Source organism: Lepisosteus platostomus, chromosome 27, assembly GCF_059453375.1.
Source record: "Lepisosteus platostomus isolate fLepPlt1 chromosome 27, fLepPlt1.hap1, whole genome shotgun sequence".
In the NCBI taxonomy this organism is placed as follows: Eukaryota; Metazoa; Chordata; class Actinopteri; order Semionotiformes; family Lepisosteidae; genus Lepisosteus; species Lepisosteus platostomus.
This window is the reverse complement of record NC_142637.1, coordinates 8,528,228-8,548,832: the sequence shown is the minus strand read 5'-3', so window position 1 is coordinate 8,548,832 and position 20,605 is coordinate 8,528,228. Positions and strand designations below refer to the sequence as shown.

General features: G+C 51.9%; 1 protein-coding gene and 1 non-coding gene across 5 annotated transcripts; both read left to right on the top strand.

Annotated features, from left to right (window-relative positions):
- Positions 1–781: 781 nt before the first annotated feature.
- On the top strand, positions 782–15,211 carry keap1a (kelch-like ECH-associated protein 1a). Of its 4 annotated transcripts, XM_088621794.1 has the most exons (8): positions 995–1,513; positions 6,599–6,877; positions 7,026–7,319; positions 8,481–8,837; positions 11,051–11,727; positions 13,097–13,302; positions 13,770–13,946; positions 14,216–15,211. In XM_088621794.1, the coding sequence occupies exons 3-8, from the start codon at positions 7,110–7,112 to the stop codon at positions 14,398–14,400; spliced, it is 1,812 nt and encodes a 603-aa protein (XP_088477920.1). In that variant the 5' UTR covers positions 995–1,513; positions 6,599–6,877; positions 7,026–7,109; the 3' UTR covers positions 14,401–15,211. The 4 variants fall into 4 exon arrangements, with proteins under 4 accessions (XP_088477919.1, XP_088477922.1, XP_088477920.1 ...); XM_088621793.1 differs by lacking the exon at positions 995–1,513 and adding an exon at positions 782–963 and having other exon boundaries at positions 6,599–7,319; XM_088621796.1 differs by lacking the exon at positions 14,216–15,211 and adding an exon at positions 14,056–14,209 and having other exon boundaries at positions 992–1,513; positions 6,599–7,319.
- trnal-caa (transfer RNA leucine (anticodon CAA)) lies at positions 9,044–9,154 on the top strand. The gene is made up of 2 exons: positions 9,044–9,081; positions 9,109–9,154. It is a non-coding gene; the product is annotated as a tRNA-Leu (tRNA).
- Positions 15,212–20,605: the final 5,394 nt, after the last annotated feature.

Below are 20,605 nucleotides of genomic sequence, written 5' to 3'. Positions count from 1 at the left end.
CACCTGGATGATGTGCCAATCCGCTCCCCACACACCAGTTCTCAGTGGGGAGGAGAGCAGAGTGATGAAGCCAGTTCAGAGATGGGGATTATTAGGAGGCCATGATGGGTAAAGGCCAGGGGGAAATTTGTCCAGGACACTGGGGTAACACCCCAACTCTTTTCGAGAAACGCCCTGGGATTTTTAATGACCACAGAGAGTCAGGACCTCGGGGCATTAGGACCCACATGGACTGCAGGGTGAGCGCCCCCTGCTGGCCCCACTAACACCTCTTCCAGCAGCAGCCTTAGTTTTTCCCAGGAGTCTCCCCTCCAGAGTCAGGACCAGGATTTCACATCTAATCACCTCCAAAAGCAAGATGCCCTGGCACCTTGTAACCATACTGGGGCATTGGGCTTGAGATTCTGGGCTAGAGGGAATAGCACCCCCTACTGGTCCACCACAGGCTGCTAGCAGCAAGGTGGCAGTACAAGGCAGCAAGACTGCTGCTGCTGCTGAGCCATTATCTTGTCCAGGCCAGGCCAACAGGCCCACCTTCCAGCAGCTGAAGAGGTCTCCTGACATCATTTCCTCCTGAACACCTGCCCGCCCGAAACCATCCCAATAACCTGGCCATGCACCATTTACACCAATTACCGCCATTAAGCAATCAAGTCATCCAGTGATCACGTGGGCAACGAGACCCCCCCGCGGTGTTCCCGAGAGCTGAGCCCCAGGGTGCCCCTGGATGAAGGCGCTCCTCCTTGCTCTTTGAGCTTGATTTTCCCCACTCGCGCGTAGTTGTCGGGGATTCCCCACGCCGTCTGCGGCTGGAACCCCGCGCCCCCGCGAGGAGAGCCCCGGCGCGGCCTGCCTCTCAGCACGCAGCGTGCGGTAACTTGTAGTTTCATCTGGATCAGCGTGCGCGGTGTTTTCCTCCGGCCGTGAGATTAGCCGGGGCTGGGTGCCCTCTCCCCCGCGACTGTGAGTGCCTCCACAGCTTTTAAGTATGTTTGTGCCCGGGTGACTAGGCGCAGCGGCCGGCCGCCTCCTGTTTGCTTTCGCTATCTGGAAACGTGTTGCGGTTGTGACTAACTCTGTCTCGACTGCCCGAGGCCTCCCCCGCTACCTCTCTCCCTCTCTCCACCCCCCCACCCCGAGCGCGACGAGGAACTGAAAGCGATCCCGAAGTTGCCGAGTCATGCTGAGGCTGGAGTTGCAGGGCGAGGGCAGGCGCGGAGCTGCGTGCCGGGGGCTGTTCTCGGCCGGTGCGAGCGAGAGGAGGGGACGGAGGAGGGAGAGGCCACCGAAGGCTCTGGCTGCGACTCTCGGCTTCACGGCTCTGGAAGGTGGAAGACTCTGACTCGGGACTCCGCAGTTGCAGCCAAAACCGTGGGCGTCTTTGAGCTGGGCTTTTTTTTTTGTTGTTGTTCCTTTTTTATTATTCATATCATTGGAAGTCTTGACGACTTCTCTTCGGGGTGGTTTTCGGCTGAGGCAGCGTCTTTCCCGAGACTGTAGTCCGAATCTGGAGGTGAGTTTGTAACAGCCGTGCGGCTTGAGGCGCTCCGCGCAAAACCTTCAAGAAAGGGAAGATCTCACCGGGGCATTGCCACCTGTTAACGCCGGCTGAGTGTCGTCTTCCTCCACCGGGGAAACGCGCTGTTAAAGTCTAACCCTTATTTACGCGGAAAGAGATGCTATGCGGATAAAACGTTTACGGCATAACACGGGGTACTTTCAGTTTAGAACAACTTTTTTTGTTCTGGTTAAAATTGCACGCAAGTTTGGGTGAGCGCCGGTTGTGAAAGACACACGCTGGAAATATCTTTACTACCTGTACAGTTTTTGAACAGTCAGTATCTAACGACAAATCTCAAATAGAAGAGTTTTCCCCTCAAACCGTTGAGGCCGTTGCACGCAGTACTGGTTGCATTTTAACTGTCCAGAAGCAGCACGTATCTAATTAAATATTAGTCACTTATCCAAAGAGAACAACTTGTGTTAGGAGTCTGTCTTATCAGCCTTGAATTCCTACTAAACTCTAGATTGACTCACAGTAGGGTGACCTTTAGAGACTGTATGTAGCACTTATCAGTATGTAATATTTATTGGCACTGTACGTCGGGTACGTCTAGACTAATAACCTTTGTGTGTTCTGTAATAAACGCTGATTCTACAACCCTTTAGAACAGACTAAGTGCAAATCTCCCAAGCAGAAAAAAAAATTAACAGCAGCGTGGAGTGGGGAGTGTAATAATTAGCCAGGTCGTTTTAATAAACTTGGAAGATCAGTTTGAGTTGAAGGTTAGAGAAAAAAAAAGGCAAAGTGAGTCATTTTGTGGCGGAAACGTCTTCGTCCAGAGTCTTTGCTGACAGAGGAGAATCTCTGAAGCCGTGTGTCACCGGAGCTTTGCTGATCCCGGAGGGCTCTGTGTTGTGGCGTGGACGTGTAGGCGGTAGCTATTTTCCCTTGCTGAGCTGGGCTCTCAGCCACTGCTTGTGCTGGAGGCAGCGGTAAATTTGAATACGGGACGAGGTCACGCCCCCTGTGGTTGCTTGGCCTGCAGGACCTGCAGAAGCACTCTGTCCGATCAGCCCTGCAGGACTGCCAGTCCTGAAAAAGACACTGCTCAACCCCAGCTGCTGTTGTAACGTAGGATTGCAAAGGCGCAGTACGTCAGACTTACTGTGTGTGCTTGCCAGTGTCTTTGTTTTATGCATTTTATTTGCAAAACCAGCAGCCATGTCACCCTGTCCTCACAACTGGCAGCCCACTGGAGCCCAGCAGGTATGACCCTGGCCAGTACCTGGATGGGAGACTCCTGTTGCTGGAAGAGGTGTTTAGAGGGTAGATGGATAGATGAGACTTTATTGATCCCGAAGGGAAACTGATGTGTTATAGCAGTCCAGCCCAAAACCAGCAAAAACAGACATCAGAATAGACAAAAAAGTATACAAAATAAATATAAAATAAATAAATAGGTGTGTGCAAAATATGATGATCATAGTCACTGTAAAAAAACAATAGAATATGTGCAAAATGTGCATAGGCTTATACAGAATGATTGTTCAAAAAGTATAATGGAGCAACATCTTGTCCATAGATGAGCAGATGAAGGGCTAGCAGTCCTAGCCTAGGGCAGCGTTATACACCCTGACAGCCGCTGGGAGGAAAGACCTGCGGAAACGTTCCCTTGAACACCGCAGCTGGGGCAGTCTGTGTCTAAAAGTGCTCTGCTGTCTAATAACAGTCCCATGAAGCGGATGAGAGACGTTGTTGATGATGGCGGTGAGCTTGGTCAGCATTCTCCTCTCGGCCTCCAGCTCCAGGGGGTCAAGGCTCATCCCCAACACAGAGCCAGCCTTCTCCATGAGTTTATTGAGCCTATTTGCATCTCTTGTCATGATGTTGCTGCCCCAGCACACAACAGCGTAGAAGATGGTCCAGTAGGGGGCGCTCACCCTGTGGTCTGTGTGGGTCCTAATGCCCCAGTATAGTGACGGGGACACTGTACTGTAAAAAGGGGCCGTCCTTCGGATGAGACGTAAAACCGAGGTCCTGACTCTCTGTGGTCATTGAGTGTTTCTAAAAAAAAAGTAGGGGAGTTACCCCGGTGCCCTAATAATCCCCATCTCTGAACTGGCTTCATCACTCTGCTCTCCTCCCCACTGAGAGCTGGTGTGTGGGGAGCGGACTGAAGCATCACCCAGGTGGGGGTACACACTGGTGGTGGTGGAGGGGATCCCCATGACCTGTATAGCGCTCTGAGTGGAGTGTCCAGAAGAGCTAATTAAGTGTGAGGAATTCTTTCTTATTAAATCTGCACTGGAGCTGCTGCGTGTGGAGTACCTCCTTCGTTAATGGGCTTCAGCGAGCGTCACGTGCTCTGCAGCAGGTTTAACAGGTCTAGATCTGGTGCAGAGGCAATTACAGGGCTGGCGAACAGTTAACCGAACATATGAAGTGCAGCCCGGAGTCCCAGCAGTTTCCAGGGCGGGTCGTCCCCGTGCCTGCTGTGTGTGTGGTGTGGAATGCGCTGTGTGTGTGGTGTGGAGTGCCCTGTGCGTGAGTGTTCAGCCCTTGCACAGCGGTGAGCGTGCTCTGAATCACAGCGCCGGTCTGGCCATTGTCTTGGGTGCAAATCCAGTCATACCTCTGGCACCCAGAAGCAGAAGCAACGCCTTTATTTGTTCCAAACCTGCACTGTTTATGCTGAATCACCTGGCCTGAGAGGCAATGACTGAGTCGGATGATCTGTACGTTGCTGCGAGGTGATCCTTTCAAGAAAATGAAAGAACCTGCCGCCGTTTCATGCCGATGTGACTGGCTTGGGTGAACCCGGGTTCGAAGCTCGCCGACCCCAGCTGGCAAGCTCAGAGGGGAGGGGGTCACGGACTGGTGCATGAGGGAAACTGATTTTGAAACCTGCTGAAAAGCCTTTGCATTGCCGACTGTGGTATTGAGTCACTCTGGACCGCTAGTAGCAGCAAACCCATGGTTTAATGCCACGAATTCCGTGTTTGGAAGACGTTTTAAAAATATTTAATGGAAAGCTCTCTGCCAGATTGGCAGAGGCGGTGGATCTCCGAGCAGGATGTTGCCTGCTGCAAATCATATCGCAGAATGACTTTGAGTTCTGCCGGGTGTGTAGTCCCCCCGTTAGCTCCCGATGTGATGTAGTGAGTGGAGATTCCCTGGTGCAGGGGTTTCTCCTGGATGGATCGGGATCAGCGCGGCGCTGGGTGAGCCTCACCCGGGGCCGGAGACCTGGGAGGGGAGACGGGGGTGGTGGATGAACAGTCCGAGGTGCAAAAGCAAGTGGGCAGACTCCACAGGGCTGTACGGGTGGGGGAGGGACGGGGCACCCACTTCACCTCTGCTACCCTGGGCATGTGCTGACTGTGCCAGTTGGAGTGGCGGCTGCCCCTGCACCCTGGCGTGGGACCTTTGGATTCTCTGAAAAACCAGAGGGGCACGGGTGGTCTGCTGCAGTCATCCCTCCTGTGGCGCATTAACAACCCGTGATGCAAGAGCGAGGTCAGAAGTTCAGTGAGGCGAGCAGTTGACAGATCATCTGACTGGATTACAAGTGCCTTTTCCCTTATTTGTTCCAGGTTATGTTATACGGCCAGAAGTGAGAGGCAGGTCTGGTTAATGTTTAGCGTGCAGCCGAGCTGACGGGGGTGTATACGGGCACAGTTATGGGGTACAGGAGGTGGGACTCCAGTGAGGTGTTATAAAAGCAGGGCGACATGATAAGCCTGCCATCGTGGGGGGGGGCTGCCTTGAACGTGAAGCTCCGGATCTTGTATCCAGGCTGTCCTGGCTAGACGGGGAACGCTGCTGAAAAAACGTTGATAGTTGGGTTTGTATGTATTCCCGGCTTCCAGTTGACGTGTGTAATTTTAATTGGCAAAAAGGTTAAACATCAGTATAATATAAGGGACAGGGAAGAATGTAGCTGATTAATCACCGTACACTAATAGTTGTTCCTAGTCTTGTTCCTGGTTAAACGCTGTCTGTTTGTAGATCTACTTGCTTGATTTTAGACTTCTGATCTTTTTTGTCTTAGTGTCATTGTGACCTTACTTTAAGGGCACCGTGTCTACCAGCTTCCACGCACGGCCTGTCCTCGGCTTGCTTGCTGTCATTTGACTCTCTCAACTCACTCTTGCTTGTTGATCAGTTGACGAACAACCACACCCCGCGTGGGAGGGGCGCTGTGTTGGACACGCCCCCGCGTGGGAGGGGCACTGTGTTGGACACGCCCATAAAGGTGCATTCTCCCTTTCTGCCGGGATCCAGTTGGTTACATTTCAGGCGGTGCACCTGAATGATGGAAATCAATACAGGGGTGATGCTGAATGGGATCTGACATTGACCTCTTATAAGCAGGAAGCAAAAACCAGAAGAGACTGTTCCTCTAGGATCAGGGCTGGCAGCCACTAGTTTAAAGAGAGGACTGAGGAGTTCAGATTGATCAGTGGGTCTCCTAGTCTTTGTTTTGAAAGATTCTAGGGAGGGGATCTATTTCAACTTACCACTTCTCGTGCACAGAAGGTCTGCCTGTTCTCGGTCCCAGATGAACAGTCTTCCTGCAAGACACTGCTGGCATGAGGCTCAGGCGCCTGACTCACGCAGAGGAGCGTTGGAGGTTCTGGGGGCTGGGAGTTGCTGGAGTCGAGACTGACTCACTGTGGGGCTCTGACTCGGCGCATCTTGCTGTTGGCATAGACCTTGTTCTGTTGGGTTTTTTTTATCTTTCTGTTAAAGAGAAGTCTGTCTAGCTCTTATTTCTGTTTGTGACGGATTCAAACCTTCAATCTGCTTGCCAGTGCCAAATTATCTATCTTGTAAACCATAGCGTTTCCCAAAGGGAGGTCCTTCCTTCTGTCCAATGGAGCCCATGAGTGTCCTGTACTGAATCTCATTGGCCTTTTCTGCTCCCTAAAAGAGGGGTGCTAAACTGGCGCAGTGTGTGTTCTGAGCTGAAGGACCCTGAAGCTCTTGCAGTGTCCTGATCCTCCAGCCCGTGATGCTTGGCTGTCCTGTACATGAAGAGCCCGGTTCTGAATCCTGGCATTTTATTTCCTTCTCGGTTCCTCTTGGTTTCAGGTTGGCCTGCTGCTGGTACAGGTTCCTGCACGGCGCTGCTGGAACTCCCCAGGGCGGACTTTTCCCAGCATCCCCAGAAAAATCGCCAAGACGGGGGTGTTGTTTCGCTGGAGGGACCTTCAGAGAACAGCGTAACGGTGTCAGAATTCCAGTCGTTTTCTCCCTCTCTTTAACGAGGCGTTGAGCCAGAGGGGCTTCTGATCAAGACCCAGCAGTGGCTGCAGATCGAGGCAGGGGCCGCTCACTGCAAGGAGGCATGCTAGGGCTGAAGGGTTCTGGGTAGGTTGGATGCCTGCCATGCCTCTGGGTTTTTTGGAAGAAAGCCACCATGTTACCCCTCTAAGCCAAGAAAGAATTTGGTGGCCAATTGACTCCCGTTGATCAGCTTCTGTATCTATTTTTCTTCATGATCCGCGGCCGAGTATAGGCAGCCTTAGATACCCACCACCCCCTCCCTGCCCCCTTCTCCCGGCGCAAGAGTGCGCGAGGCCAGAGGGCCCGCGGGGGGAGGATGATGTGCCAACGGAAGAGGAAGACCACCAGAGGTGAGGATTTCTCTGCCATCGCTGTCCCGTCCATGAAGGGCCATGGCTACCTGGACTACACCATCGAGAACCACCCCTCCAAGGCCCTGAAGATCATGGATGAGTTCCGGAGGCACGGGCTCCTCTGCGACCTGGTCCTCCACGTGACCTACAAAGACACGCAGGAGGACTTCAAGGTGAGTCTCGCCCTGTGGGGAAGACGAATCCGTTGCTCAGACCGTGTGAGCTGTGGGCGAGCTGCGCTGACGAAGCCGAGATGCAGTGCACACAGTGTTCTGCGTTTGTTTGCAAATTCTGTTGACGACTAGGTAACACCGCTTAGAAATATCTACAGTAGCTCTTGTTGACTCGACCTGACAATGGCCAAACTCCTGCGACTTATAATGCATTGTGCCAGGCTAGCAGACAGATGGATCCCATACTAAAATTAAGTTCCAGAAAGTCTGGTAGATGGTTAGTTCCATCCATGGCTTATTGGCACAGAGTAATTGTGCTGCGTGTCCCTGGGGCTTTTACTTTCTCCATCTGTGTTCACACACACCACATCCTCAGGGGATTAACATCGTGCTCATCTTTCCGAGTATTGTCACTAACCACTTATTGCAATCATGTGCCGAAGCACCCAGCTGATCACTTTTTATCTAATTACTGAACAGCACATCATCGATTAATTCTCCCATGTAAACACTACAGCAAATCAAACATGTATGCTATAGTTAATATTCAATTATTCCGATTGTAGGAATAGAACCTTCATTGCTAATTTAATTTTTTCCCTGCATATCAAGAAGTAACGTTTCCCTTATGGTCCACGAGCTGCTGCTAAACTGTCTGCCTCCCCCCCTCCTTGATCGGCACACGCGCCTGGGGCATTTCATGGTTAATAAACCCCAGTGAGCCTGCAGGTCTCCCCCCCCACCCCCGTCCCCGCCAACACCACTAGGGAAGAGGTCGAGAGAGGCTGGCTTCCATCTTGGGTAGAAGATGGGCTTCACACTGCAGCTCCACAGCTGTGTTCTGAACACGGTCGTCTTGCAACTTCATGAAAAATGCTTTGCTCTCTGGAAGCTTCGTCAAGCATGTCATGAGAGCTAGTTAGTCTTACACAGTAGTCTTATTTTCTGTTTTTATACTTGTTTAATATCGAATTGGTGTAAGAGGTTAGTAGGGGGGTTGGTAAGGGTTCTAGGGTCAGATTTGGCGTGACCTGCTACTCGAGGTCAGTTGCGATTCGACTGTGTTTATAGCTTGTGACCTGGGACGGTCCCCGGCTGCAAGGCCAGACAAGAGCTCCGCCGGGCTTGGTCCGGACGTGACCTCCTCCCTTCCCGCCGCAGGTTCACAAGGTCGTCCTGGCCTCCTGCAGCCCCTACTTCAAGGCCATGTTCACCAGCAGCTTCCGGGAGTGCCAGGCCTCGGAGGTGACGATCCGCGACGTGTCCCCCCGCGTCATCGAGCGGCTCATCGACTTCGCCTACACGGCCCGCGTGACGGTGGGCGAGGCCTGCGTGCTGCACGTGCTGATGGGCGCCATGCGCTACCAGATGGAGGACGTGGCCAAGGCCTGCTGCAGCTTCCTGGCCCGGCACCTGGAGCCCGCCAACGTCATCGGCATCACCAGCTTCGCCGAGGACATCGGCTGCCGGGAGCTGCACCTCAAGGGGCGGGAGTACATCAACACGCACTTCAGCGAGGTGGGGCCGCCGGCGCGTTCCCGCCCCCGCGGTGCGCCGAGTGGTTGACCAAAGGGCCGCCACGTGCGAGGATAGCCGACAGATCGGATGACCCTGGAAAAAAGCAAATTCATTTTCTTATCCCAAAATACAGGGAACCAGAAGTCAACGTTCGTATTCCAATCGAAGGGGGTGGGGGGAAACCCAGGCAAACTTACTGACTAACTGTCAGGATGGCCGAGTGGTCTAAGGCGCCAGACTCAAGGACTCCTGTCTTTCCAATGCTTGGGTGTTCTGGTCTCTGAATGGAGGCGTGGGTTCAAATCCCACTCCTGACAGGTACTGTCTGCGACCTCGTAGCGCAACGGTAGCGAGTCTGACTCCAGATCAGGAAGTTGCGTGTTCAAATCAGGTCAGCTATTAGGTTTTCAGGTTCCGCTGGTGCTGAACCCGGAATTCTCCCCATGCAGTTGTGTTTTTTAGGGCAGAGCGGTGGCTCTGTGGCTCAGGATCTGCGCCTGTGGCTGGAAGGTTGCCGGTTCAAATCCCGCGGCCGGCAGAGGAATCCTACTCTGTTGGGCCCCTGAGCAAGGCCCTTAACCCCAGCTGCTCCAGGGGCGCTGTACAATGGCTGACCCTGCGCTCTGACCCCCAGCTTCTCTCCCTGTCTGTGTGTCTCATGGAGAGCAGGCTGGGGTCTGCGAAAAGACGAATTCCTAATGCAAGAAATTACCAGAAATCATTCACCCCATATCCGATCTCTCAGGGCCTCCTTGCAGTCTTTTAAATGCTCCCACCTCATCTACTTAATGAATTAATTGGCAGGACCTGGAGAAAGAAGAGAACACAGTTAGAATAACGCCTCCGACCGAGACGACCAGCGCCTCCTGCTGGTGGGGGCGGCTGTCCGCGTGGCGGCTGGGCTCTCCCGGTTTTTTTCCTTCCCGTTTCGGCCCCCCCCCCCCCCCCCGGGCTCCTGTGGGTGCTGTCGCAGCTGTCCTGCTCCCGCAGGGGGCTCACTGGCAGGGCCCTGCCGAGGTGCCCCCCCCCAAGGAACCGCCAGCGCGGACAAGCACAGAAGGGGTTTCCTGTCGGCGGGGTACCTCAAAGAAACAGTGGAGCTGCCAGGGCAGGAGAAACGGGCGGTCTGGAAGGGAGAAAGGTTGAGAAAGGGAGCCGCTTGCTGGCTTCTGCAGCTTTTCCTGGAGAGCTGGCGCTGGTTCGGCCACAAAATAGGAAGTCTGTGACCCAGCTGCTGTAATAAAGACAGATGGGTCTCCTGCTGGGATTGTTGGGTTCGGAGTCTCGCTCGGCGCGTGTGTGTGGTTGAGTAGGAGACCCTCGTCTGTCGGTCTGACGCGATCCTGCTCTCACTGCCTTGCTGACAGTGCCTGTAGGCAGGCAGTGGGTTGTGGCTCCTTGTGTTCCAATTAGGCCTCTCTGGATTCCCTGACCGCCTTTTCTTTCCCATGACGTTATCCCGCTGTCTGTCGGCCCGCAGGGCTCCGTTTCCAGCCCATGCTGGCCTCTCGCTCTGCAGCTTTTACCTTCCCTGCGCAAGTCAAGCACGGGCGTATACAAGGCTGGAAATAGGTGACACTGCATTAGGAGACGAGTCGTGGGTGACTGGAATGGACAGCCAGCTATCCCAGGGTCCTTCAGGAACCCAGCTGGCTTGACTCAGCTCTATCACCCTGCAGCTCCCAGCTGGCCGCCCACTGAAGCCCAGCAGGTGTGAGCCTGGCCAGTACCTGGAGGGGAGACTCCTGGGAAAAACTAAGGCTGCTGCTGGAAGAGGTGTAAGTGGGACCAGTAGGGGGCGCTCACCCTGCAGTCCACTTGGGTCCTAATGCCCCAGTATAGTGACAGGGACACTATACAGTAAGAAGGCGCCGTCCTTTGGATGAGATGTAAAACCGAGGTCCTGACTCTCTGTGGTCATTAAAAATCCCAGGGCGTTTCTCGAAAAGAGTAGGAGTGTTACCCCGGTGTCCTGGCCAAATTTCCCCCCTGGACTTTACCAGTCATGGCCTCCTAATAATCCCCATCTCTGAACTGGCTGCTGTTGCATCATCCAGGTGGGGCTGCACACTGGTGGTGGTGGAGGGGATCCCCATGACCTGTGAAGCGCTTTTGAGTGGAGTGTCCAGAAGAGACCTGCATAAATGTGAGAAAGGCGCTAAGTGGGAGTGGGCTGCCTCTGGTTCGTGTCTCACCCTCCTCCCTTGCTGCAGGTGACGAAGGAGGGGGAGTTCTTCAACCTGTCCCACTGCCAGCTGCTGGACCTCATCAGCCAGGACAGCCTGAAGGTGCTGTGCGAGTCGGAGGTGTACAAGGCCTGCATCGAGTGGGTGCGCTGGGACGTGGAGGGCCGCGCCCAGTACTTCCACGCCCTCCTGAACGCCGTCCACATCTACGCCCTGCCCCCCAAGTTCCTCCAGGCCCAGCTGCAGGGCTGCCCCATCCTCAGCAAGGCCAACTCCTGCCGGGATTACCTGTCCCGGATCTTCCAGGAGATGGCCCTGCGCAAGCCCCTCCCGCCCGCCCGCCACCGCGGCAACCAGCTCATCTACGTCGCCGGGGGCTACCTGCGGCACTCGCTGGCGGTGCTGGAGGCCTACGGGCCCGGCGCGCGCCGCTGGATCCGGCTGGCCGACCTGGCGGAGCCGCGGAGCGGGCTGGGCGCCTGCGTGCTGTTCGGCCTGCTCTACACGGTGGGCGGCCGGAACAACTCCGTGCAGGAGAACACGGACTCGGCCGCGCTGCACTGCTACAACCCCATGACCAACCAGTGGACGCGGCGGGCCGCGCTCAACGTGCCGCGCAACCGCGTGGGGGTGGGCGTGGTCGACGGCGGCATCTACGCCGTGGGAGGGTCCCACGGCTCGGCCCACCACCGCAGCGTGGAGAGGTGAGTGCGGGGAGTGGGTAGTCCTCCAGCTCTAGTAATCGGAGACGGGGAAACATCCGGCTCCCCAAAGTTTGGTCGCCTTCTCGGGAGCCAGCCGGTCCTGGTCGGATCTCGTCCCGCTGTTTCCTAGGAGAAGCCAGCTTGTTCCAGACTCCCGCACCCCTTTGTGTAAAGACGACTCTCTGGTTCTCTCCTTTTAAATACACATCCCTTGAACCCCACATGGCACTGACCTTTGAGTGTTTCTTGATCCATGTGGTTCATTTCTTTCACCTGCCTGCCTTCCTTTGACCCCAGAGATGTGTTTGGTTGCTCTTCCCTGAACTGATTCCAGAGCAGAAGTATCTTTTTCTGTGTGGTTTTGAGACCAGATTTACACCCAACATTGTAAATAAGGTCTTACTAGTGCATCATATACAGTTTTAACAAAGCATCTGTTAATCTTAGTTCTGCACATGCAGGAGGGTTCTGTAAGCATCATACTTTATTAGGTTTTACCCAGAGTGCTGTGTTGTAACTTCTGAGCCCGAGGAAGCTGGAAATCGGTGCCTTTAGGGAAACTGTCTTTATGCTACGGAGAGCTATGCATCGACCAGTCAGGTCTGCTGGCTCTTGTCAGAGGTAACGTCAGGGTCTGGTCGTCAGCTGGGATGACTCAGAGATGCAATGTGCAAGTCATTTCCTGGCAAACGTGTGCTGGAAAACAGTGCCCGATTCATTCTGGTCTCCCAGGAATGTAAGTCTATTTAGTAGAAACTGGCTGGAAACTGGGTGCCAGTGATATAGCACTAGTTTACAGTCAGTGGTACTACTTCAGACGGAGTTCCAAAATCTCTTGTTGTGATGGTGGCTGTCTAGGTGTAGTTAAAGGATCTGCCACTTCTAAAACGAACTTTCCTAATTACCATGGCATAGTTTACGTCACAAAATATACCTGGAAATTTTGTCTGCGCAGCACTATATTCTGCGATTCAGAACGTAGCAACAAAACGCCCAGTGAGGTGAAGCAGCCCTATTACACTGTAAACCAGCAGGCTCATGAATCCACCTCTTTTAATCCAATAGGAATATTGCTCTCAACTTCGAGATGGTTTTGCCGACAAATGCTACTTGTTAACTCTTCCAACATGATCTGCGTGCACATCTGCATGAAATGTCTGCTGCACAACCTGTACTAATGCGCTCATTCATCACATTGCATTAGTCATTAGAGTGACTAGTGAGCAGGAAGGGCCAAGGGGTTTGTGACCAAATGGCAACTCCTAAAGTTCACGATTTTGTGCTCAACTCCACATTTGTCCAATCTGTAACTCGGGGCGCGTGGCTGCCTGGCGCATGCTGATGTAACCCTTCGCCCCTCCTCTCACAGGTACGACCCCGAGCTGAACCAGTGGACGCTGGTGTCCCCGATGACGGTCCCGCGGCTCGGCGCGGGCGTGGCCGCCTGCGGGGGGCAGCTGTACGTGGTCGGGGGCTTCGATGGCGAGAACCGCTGGAACACGGTGGAGCGCTATCACCCCGAGACCAACTCCTGGCACTGCGCTGCCCCGATGGCTTCTGTGCGCAGTGGCGCAGGTGAGCTGAGCTGGCACACGAGCCGAACTGCACTTCCCATTCAGCTGGTGCCTAATGCCTTCAAAAAAACATTATAATAATAATAATTGCTTACACTTATATAGCGCTTTTCTGGACACTCCACTAGGAGCTCTTCACAGGTAATGGGGATCCCCTCCACCACCACCAATGTGCAGCCCCACCTGGATGATTGAGGCAGTTTGAAACGACCAGCCTCAATCCTGACGGAAAACATTTCATCTTTCTTCCTGAAGCCTTATTGCAGTGTTATCGTGTCTTCTGGCACAGGACCTCCCAGCTGTTTCAAATGAGGGATTCCTTTAAAATCAAGAGCTCCGTTGGAACAAATCTCCCAGTGATTTGCCGATTAGACCTTGAATCGTCTTAAGCTCCTCGAGGAGAGTTCAGATTAAGGGAGCGTGCTGGGTTGCATGGCTTTATCGTTCCACTGTGCACCCCTGTCCCAGGTGTGGTGTGTCTGGGCGGCTACATCTACGCGGTGGGAGGGTACGATGGCTCGGCACAGCTCAGCAGCGTGGAGCGTTACAATGTGGCCCTGGACTGCTGGGAGCCCGTGGCCCCCATGAGGAACTGCAGGAGCGCCCATGGAGTCGCCGTCTACCAGGGCAAGATCTACGCGCTGGGTGAGCAGAGCCGATCGTTTGGAGGAATTCTGGGGGAAGATGGCCGTGAAGTGCATTAAAGCTCATGTCTTCTTCCTGAAGTTAATTGAAGTTTTTTTTTTTCCCCCAGTGATGCAAGTCTGTTTCTGCAGTTCCAGTAATCTTCGCCTGTTGCGTTTGTTCAGGATGTGGCCCGTCCTAAAACGTGTTTAAGCTATGTTCGGCAGACTGGCTTTGTGCTGGGTCTCGCGATCCTGGGCTGTTTTGTAAGCGTCCCTGTCCCATTCCAGGCGGCTTCAATCAGTCGGGCTTCCTGTCGAGCGTGGAGTGCTACAGCCCAGAGACGAACGAGTGGGCCGCCGTGGCCGACATGCCCCTGGGGCGCAGCGGGATGGGCGTGGCCGTCACCATGGAGCCCTGCCCTGGCAACCTGGAGGAGGAGGAGGAGGGGGAGGAAGAGGAAGAGAACGGGTGACCGCGAGGGACAAACTTCACCCAGGGCGATGCCGGTTTAGGGATCTGGCACGTGGGGAGGCCGATACCTGGCTTGCAGGCATGGGGGGTTAATGAAAGACACAAGAAGCTGTCTGAAAAGGGAAGATCACCGACGTTCTTTACCAAGCCCATGAATGCCTGCATTTAAAAAGCTGGGTCACACTCCTTCTGCTCAGTCTTTATTCCCTTTTCTGCACTTGCACCCCAGGAGCTCTGGCCTGAACCCCAGAGCCTTGTACAGTAATTGAGTTGACTCTCCCCTCCCCCCTGCAAAGCTGGGTTTTACCTTGCTTGGTACCCTGCAACACACGTTGCGTCTGAAACAGTGTTCAGTCCCCTGGGCAGCGTGCAGGACTAGCTTACACTTCAGATGTACAGGGGCTCTCCTGCTCGCTGCCCAGAGCTGGACTGCAGCAGTGTGGCCAGCCTGCGCTGACCGCTCTCTCTCCTCCTGTCGGCCTCGGACCACACCGCCCCTCTCCGCAGGCAAAGGCAAACATCTGGAGCAGCTGGTGCGCCCCCTGCAGGCGCTCAGAGGCGCGGGCCTGCCTGGTTGCCGAAGCTGTCGCTGCTAAGGACTGTAGGACAGAGACACTTGAGCTGACCGGGTGACACGCTGGTTAGGGCCCATGTCCAATTCCTGAATGAAGATTTTCTCAACGCACCTCAGCATCTTCAGGGTATACGTTTTGTGTAATTTATTTGTTTCTGTACAGTAATGGAACTCATCTGTGTTATTCACAGACTATATTTTATGTCATTGCTAAATTAAAGGTGCAAATTACAGTAAATGTGTGTGTTAGTTTTTGGTGGGGGGGAGACTTGGAACAGATTATTTCCACGCGGGGAAGTTGGATTAAAAGATAAACTTTCCGGCTGTAGAGCCTGTTCAGCTCTGTACAGAAGTTAAGAGCTCCTTAAACTTTTAGTATCTAAAGAATACAAATTTATATGTCCCGAGAGACAATATCCTAGGCAAGAAATGCTAGAATATAACACCCCCTTTCAGAATGCAGTATTGTAGTGCTGGTTGAAAACAATTTCTGGTATAAGGGCCATGAACGGCGATACCACTGGCCAGCAGCCATATCACCCTGCAACACACAACTACATAGAAGCCCAGCAGGTGTGAGCCTGGTCAGTACCTGGAGGGGAGACTCCTGGGAAAGCTGAGGCTGCTGCTGGAAGAGGTGTAAGTGGGGCCAGTAGGGGGCGCTCACCCTGCAGTCCTGTGTGGGTCTTAATGCCCCAGTATAGGGGACACTATACTGTAAACAGGTGCCGTCCTTCGGATGAGACAAAACTGAGGTCCTGACTCTCTGTGGTTATTAAATATTCTAAGGTTGTTTCTCGAAAAGAGTAGGGGTGTTACCCGTGTCCTGGCCAAATCTCCCCCTGGACTTTACCCATCATGGCCTCCTCATAACCCCCCTCTCTGAACTGGCTTCATCACTCTGCTCTCCTCCCCACTGAGAGCTGGTGGGTGGGGAGCGGACTGGAGCATCATCCAGGTGGGTGTGGAGGGGATTCCCATTACCTGTACAGCGCTTTGAGTGGAGTGTCCAGAAAAGCGCTATAGAAGTGTGAGGAATTATTATACTTGACTGGACACCTGACCAGACCAACAGAGACTCTCGGACATCCAGTGGCCCTGGGCAGTAGTCCAAGTGAAGCCAGGTTTCTGTGTGTGTGGTGATGGGCCGCACGAGCAGAATTTGCCAAGACAGTCCTGTTAAAGAGGTTTGACATTCCTGTGGGACTTGATCATTTTACTGGGTCAGATGCTAATTTTAACTGTTAGTGGAAAGGTTTTTTTTTACCGTTTACTTTGAATTTAATCTGCCCTCTGTTTCTAAGAAGATAGCGAAGTAAGCAAGATTGTGAGAGGGGCGGCCTGCTTGCTCTAACGCTGAACATGAGGGCAGCGGTATCATTAGTACTGTTCGGCGCCCGCTGCCAGTGTTAACTCTCCCAGCAGGGGGCACCAGAGGTCTTGAGCTGAGCGTGAAACTTTCGGCTCAGTGCTGCTACTGATCCTACAGTAGATCCAATATGCTACTATGCGTCTAATTAAGCGTTTTTCTGTAGTGTTCCTTCGTATGTTCTTGTTTTGATTAAGTCTAATTGTTTGTCATTGTCCGTTTTCCTTACGTAAACGAGTGCAGAATGATGAGAAACACTGCATTAGCAGTGTTACACAGCCACCGGCTCATTACAATGGAGCAGATTTCAGACACAAATCATCCGAATAGTAAATAGGTGGAACTTTGTATTTCCATGCCTACCGGGGACTTTTGTAAGCACCCTCATTTAAAATGATTTGAATAATTTACAGAGGTATACATATGTACACTTAGGCGGCGTGCATGCGAGAACAATGGCGTTTTTCATAATGTACATTTAGGCCAGAAACGCAATTTTACTAAGGCCACTAGGTGGAGCTCGTGCATTTATCAATGGTCCTCTGCGTGCCTCCTGTATCGTGAAAAGCTCAAGACGTGTTTCCTTCTGAAGTCGCTATTTATGTCAAATTACATGTTGTCTCTCTAACAATATTTTTAGTTTGTATTTCTGGACGTCAGAATGCTATCAGCCAGTCAGCTCTTTGAATCACCTTCTACTGATAGCATGTCCAGGACTGAGGGGGGAAAACAAATGAGAAGGCAGATTAATTTAATAAAAGGGCGAGGTGACATTTTAAAAATAGCTTTTTGGGCCAGGCAGTTTTCGTCATAAAACCACACTGAGTGCTGTTTCCTGTGTCACACAATTCTGTGGACGAGGCTCTGAATGCTACACAGTACAATGAGGTGTCTGGCATAATTACTGTTCTTCAACTGCAGTTTCTACAGTCGTGTAATAGGCGTCTTTCAATTTGTTATGAAAATGTTGAATCCCATCTGAATTTTTGCTGTCTTTGAATGTCTTACCTGTTGAATAGAGCATGCATCATCAATCTATTACCTTACAACTTTATACAAAGAGTTGTGGGAGGATGGAGCAGCTGACAGCTGGTTTCATTCAAGAAAAACCTGGGTCTTTCAATAATTTAATTAATAACCAAATGGGCTGGATGGATTCGTCCTCTGGTCTGTAAGCTTTCACATGTCCTTATGCTGCATATTCTAGGAGAGGGTCTTGGGACTGTAGCTCAGAAACAGAGGGCGCAAGGCAGAATACACCCTGGACAGGACACCAGTCTACCTTGCTGGCCCAGTTGTGGCCCCTACCTGATTGTCTCTAGTGGGGAATATAGCTTTAAAATAATGGTTGTAAATATAGCTAATACTGAACAGCCCAGGACTGGTGCCATCAGCTGTGTTCTGATGCACACGAGCCCTGGGCCCAGGCCAAGACTCACAGCCTTGTGTGCAATGTGTCAGAGACTGGAGGAAGTGTTCTCCATCCCAGACTGTTATTCCTTAGTCTGCTCCCTAGGAATGTATTATTGATTTCATGGGTTTTTATTTAAAAGTGTGTCTGATGGTGAGGTCTCACTGTTGGGGGGGTAGTGGGGTGGCCAGGCAGGTGCTGCGCAGTGCTCTGAAGCTCATTCCTGAAATGGCAGGCATGCTGCGTCATGGTTCTGTTGCTTCTGTTTCTTTTTGCTACCGAGAAGACTTTTGTTTTCCCCCACCATGCCTTCATTTTTGCTGGATCAATCAGACGGCAATGGAGAACAGCCCAGATTACACATGCGTTATTTTCGCTAACCAATTTATCCAATTCAGGGGCACCAGAGAGGGTAGAACCTGGACGGGCCGTCAGTCCACCGCAGGGCAGACAGACACAAACACAGACACAGACACACACACACCCAGGGCCACTTTTCCCAGAAGTCTTTGGAGCAGCCGCATGAGAGGCTGAGAAGAACATGCAAACTCCACACAGATAGCCTCTCAGGTCCAGTATTGACAGGGCTTCAGCGCTGTAAGGCAGCGATGCTAACCACTGCGGCAGCACACCACCCCTGTATTACACATGTAGTCCAGAAATAATGGATGAAGCGGCGGCACAATTCACGCAAGGCGAGAGTCCTTTCAGGAACAGGCAGGTAGTTTAATCTCTCATAATGACTTTGGAGGGCAAATTTGTTTTGTATGTTATTAAATATCTAATGGAAACACTTTAGGTGGTTATTAATAATGAAGTATGGTTTCCTGTTGTAAAGTGGTGGCTGAGTCTGTAATGAATTCATTGGGAAGACAGAAGGAATTGACTTTTGAACTCGAATTAGTCGGCATGAATTTGATTGTGACAGAGGACAATGGGCTAATCACATTGCTCACAATCCCTTGTACAATTTACATTGGACTCGTGGATTTAAGGTCGAAGTCCTTATTTGTCCCCCTGCATTTAATTCATTATATATCTATGAAGCATGTTAAATAATGCTGAATTTGCAAAACTAGGATCTAGGGCATTAACAGTCTGATTGCTAATGAATTAAGCACATTGTATTGTCTGTCTTGGTCAGGAGCATGAATAGCTTACTCAATTTATGAGTCAGCACTGCTAATATAAAAGCAGGATTATTTTCCAAAGAAGGTAAGGTAGTTTGGCTATTTTGCTAATATTTACCTGGTTATGTGTGCATATTGGCAATTAACTACTGTATATACTTTCAGAATGGTACTGCTGATTAAGGATACCGGGATGACATCATATCCACAGTATGTATTTAATGTCCATTTAACCTTTTTTTTTCAAAACTTCTTAGTGTACATCTATGAATTGGCTTCATCACTCTGCTCTCCTCCCTACTGATAGCTCATGTGTGGTGAGCGATCTGGCGCACTGTGGCTGCTGTCGCATCATCCAGGTGGGGCTGCACATTGGGGGTGGTGGAGGGGAGTCCCCATTACCTGTAAAGCGCTTTGAGTGGATTGTCCAGAAAAGCGCTATATAAGTGTAAGCAATTATTATTATTATTTTTATTATTATTATTATTACTGTTGATACTAGGTCCTATGACAAGGTGAGTCAAATGTCTGATTTCCCAAACCCCTCCAGTATAGAATTTGTGTGCATCTAGTTCTTTACTTAAGCAATTCATTCATTTCTAAGAGTTGGTTGTATAAAAGACACACACTGGGATGGATCAGAAGGTCCTAGAATTACCCTGCTGCTTCGGTAGTGGCCAGACCGGTCCGTTTCGATGCCCAAGCTTGTGTCTTCTGCTCTGGTGTTGCCTCCAGCCCAGCGGACCAAGTGTTTGGAGCCATGGTCAGCCCTCAGGCAGGACAGGCTGTAACAGGCGGGTACTGTAGTACCTAGAAAGGTACTGTGACATAAGAAGGTCATTTGTGAAACGTTTCTCACGCGAGTCGCTCAGCTGCGGGAGTCGGGAGTTCTCGGAATGGTTAGTTTCCCGGCCCACACGATGGAGGACAGCATTCCAATTCTCCGAGAGACGGTGCTTGTTCCTGGAGAGCCTTGCCGCACCCTCCCAACCGCAGGGTGAAGGCCGAGCTCCCCCGATCTCGTTGGTTTTACTCTCCTGTGGCCTTTCCGTCGAACGTTTGGGATGAATCGCGAATTTGGTAGACAGAGTTGCTGGGAAGGACATCACTATTTATTCAGGCAACTGTGGGTCGCTTTTTGTAAAGAACTCGCAGACTCTTGTCATTGAATGTAATTGGGAGGTGGTGAAACTGGAAATAAAAGCATCACCTTCTCAATCAGGCAATTATCCTGCTGGCCATACAGTAGGGGTCCCCAGCCCTTGTGCTGAAGAGCCCCAATCCGGTTTTTCGTTTAGGTCACCCTGAATCGCCTGTTTAAAGATTAAGGACCCTTGTTTCAGCCAAGTGGTTAAGCAAGTGATGCTTCAAATGAGGGGAACTGAACTCAGGGTCTTGAGAGTTGGGGGATGTTCTGATTTTTTCTTATTCCATATGATCTCTGAATTACTTAACTGAACACACCGACTGTTCATAGTGAAATCGTTCCAGGCCTATAGAGACTGATGATTCAAAGACAGGCCGTCTGTGAAGCCTGCTGGGCTGGGCTGAGGGCTCTCCATGAGCTGGGATGCACTCATTCCTTGCCTCTGGAAAACAAGGGCATGTATGTATGTAATAATTCCTCACACTTATACAGCGCTTGTTCTGGACACTCCACTGACAGCGCTGTACAGGGAATGGGGATCCCCTCCACACCCACCTGGATGATGCGCCAGTCTG

Excerpts from the sequence above, each read along its gene's own strand:
- keap1a (XM_088621793.1), top strand. The coding sequence starts at position 7,110 with ATGATGTGCCAACGGAAGAGGAAGACCACCAGAGGTGAGGATTTCTCT. Across the intron at positions 13,303-13,769 it reads TTCTGTGCGCAGTGGCGCAG|GTGTGGTGTGTCTGGGCGGC; the intron begins GTGAGCTGAGCT and ends CCCCTGTCCCAG. Across the intron at positions 13,947-14,215 it reads GGGCAAGATCTACGCGCTGG|GCGGCTTCAATCAGTCGGGC; the intron begins GTGAGCAGAGCC and ends GTCCCATTCCAG.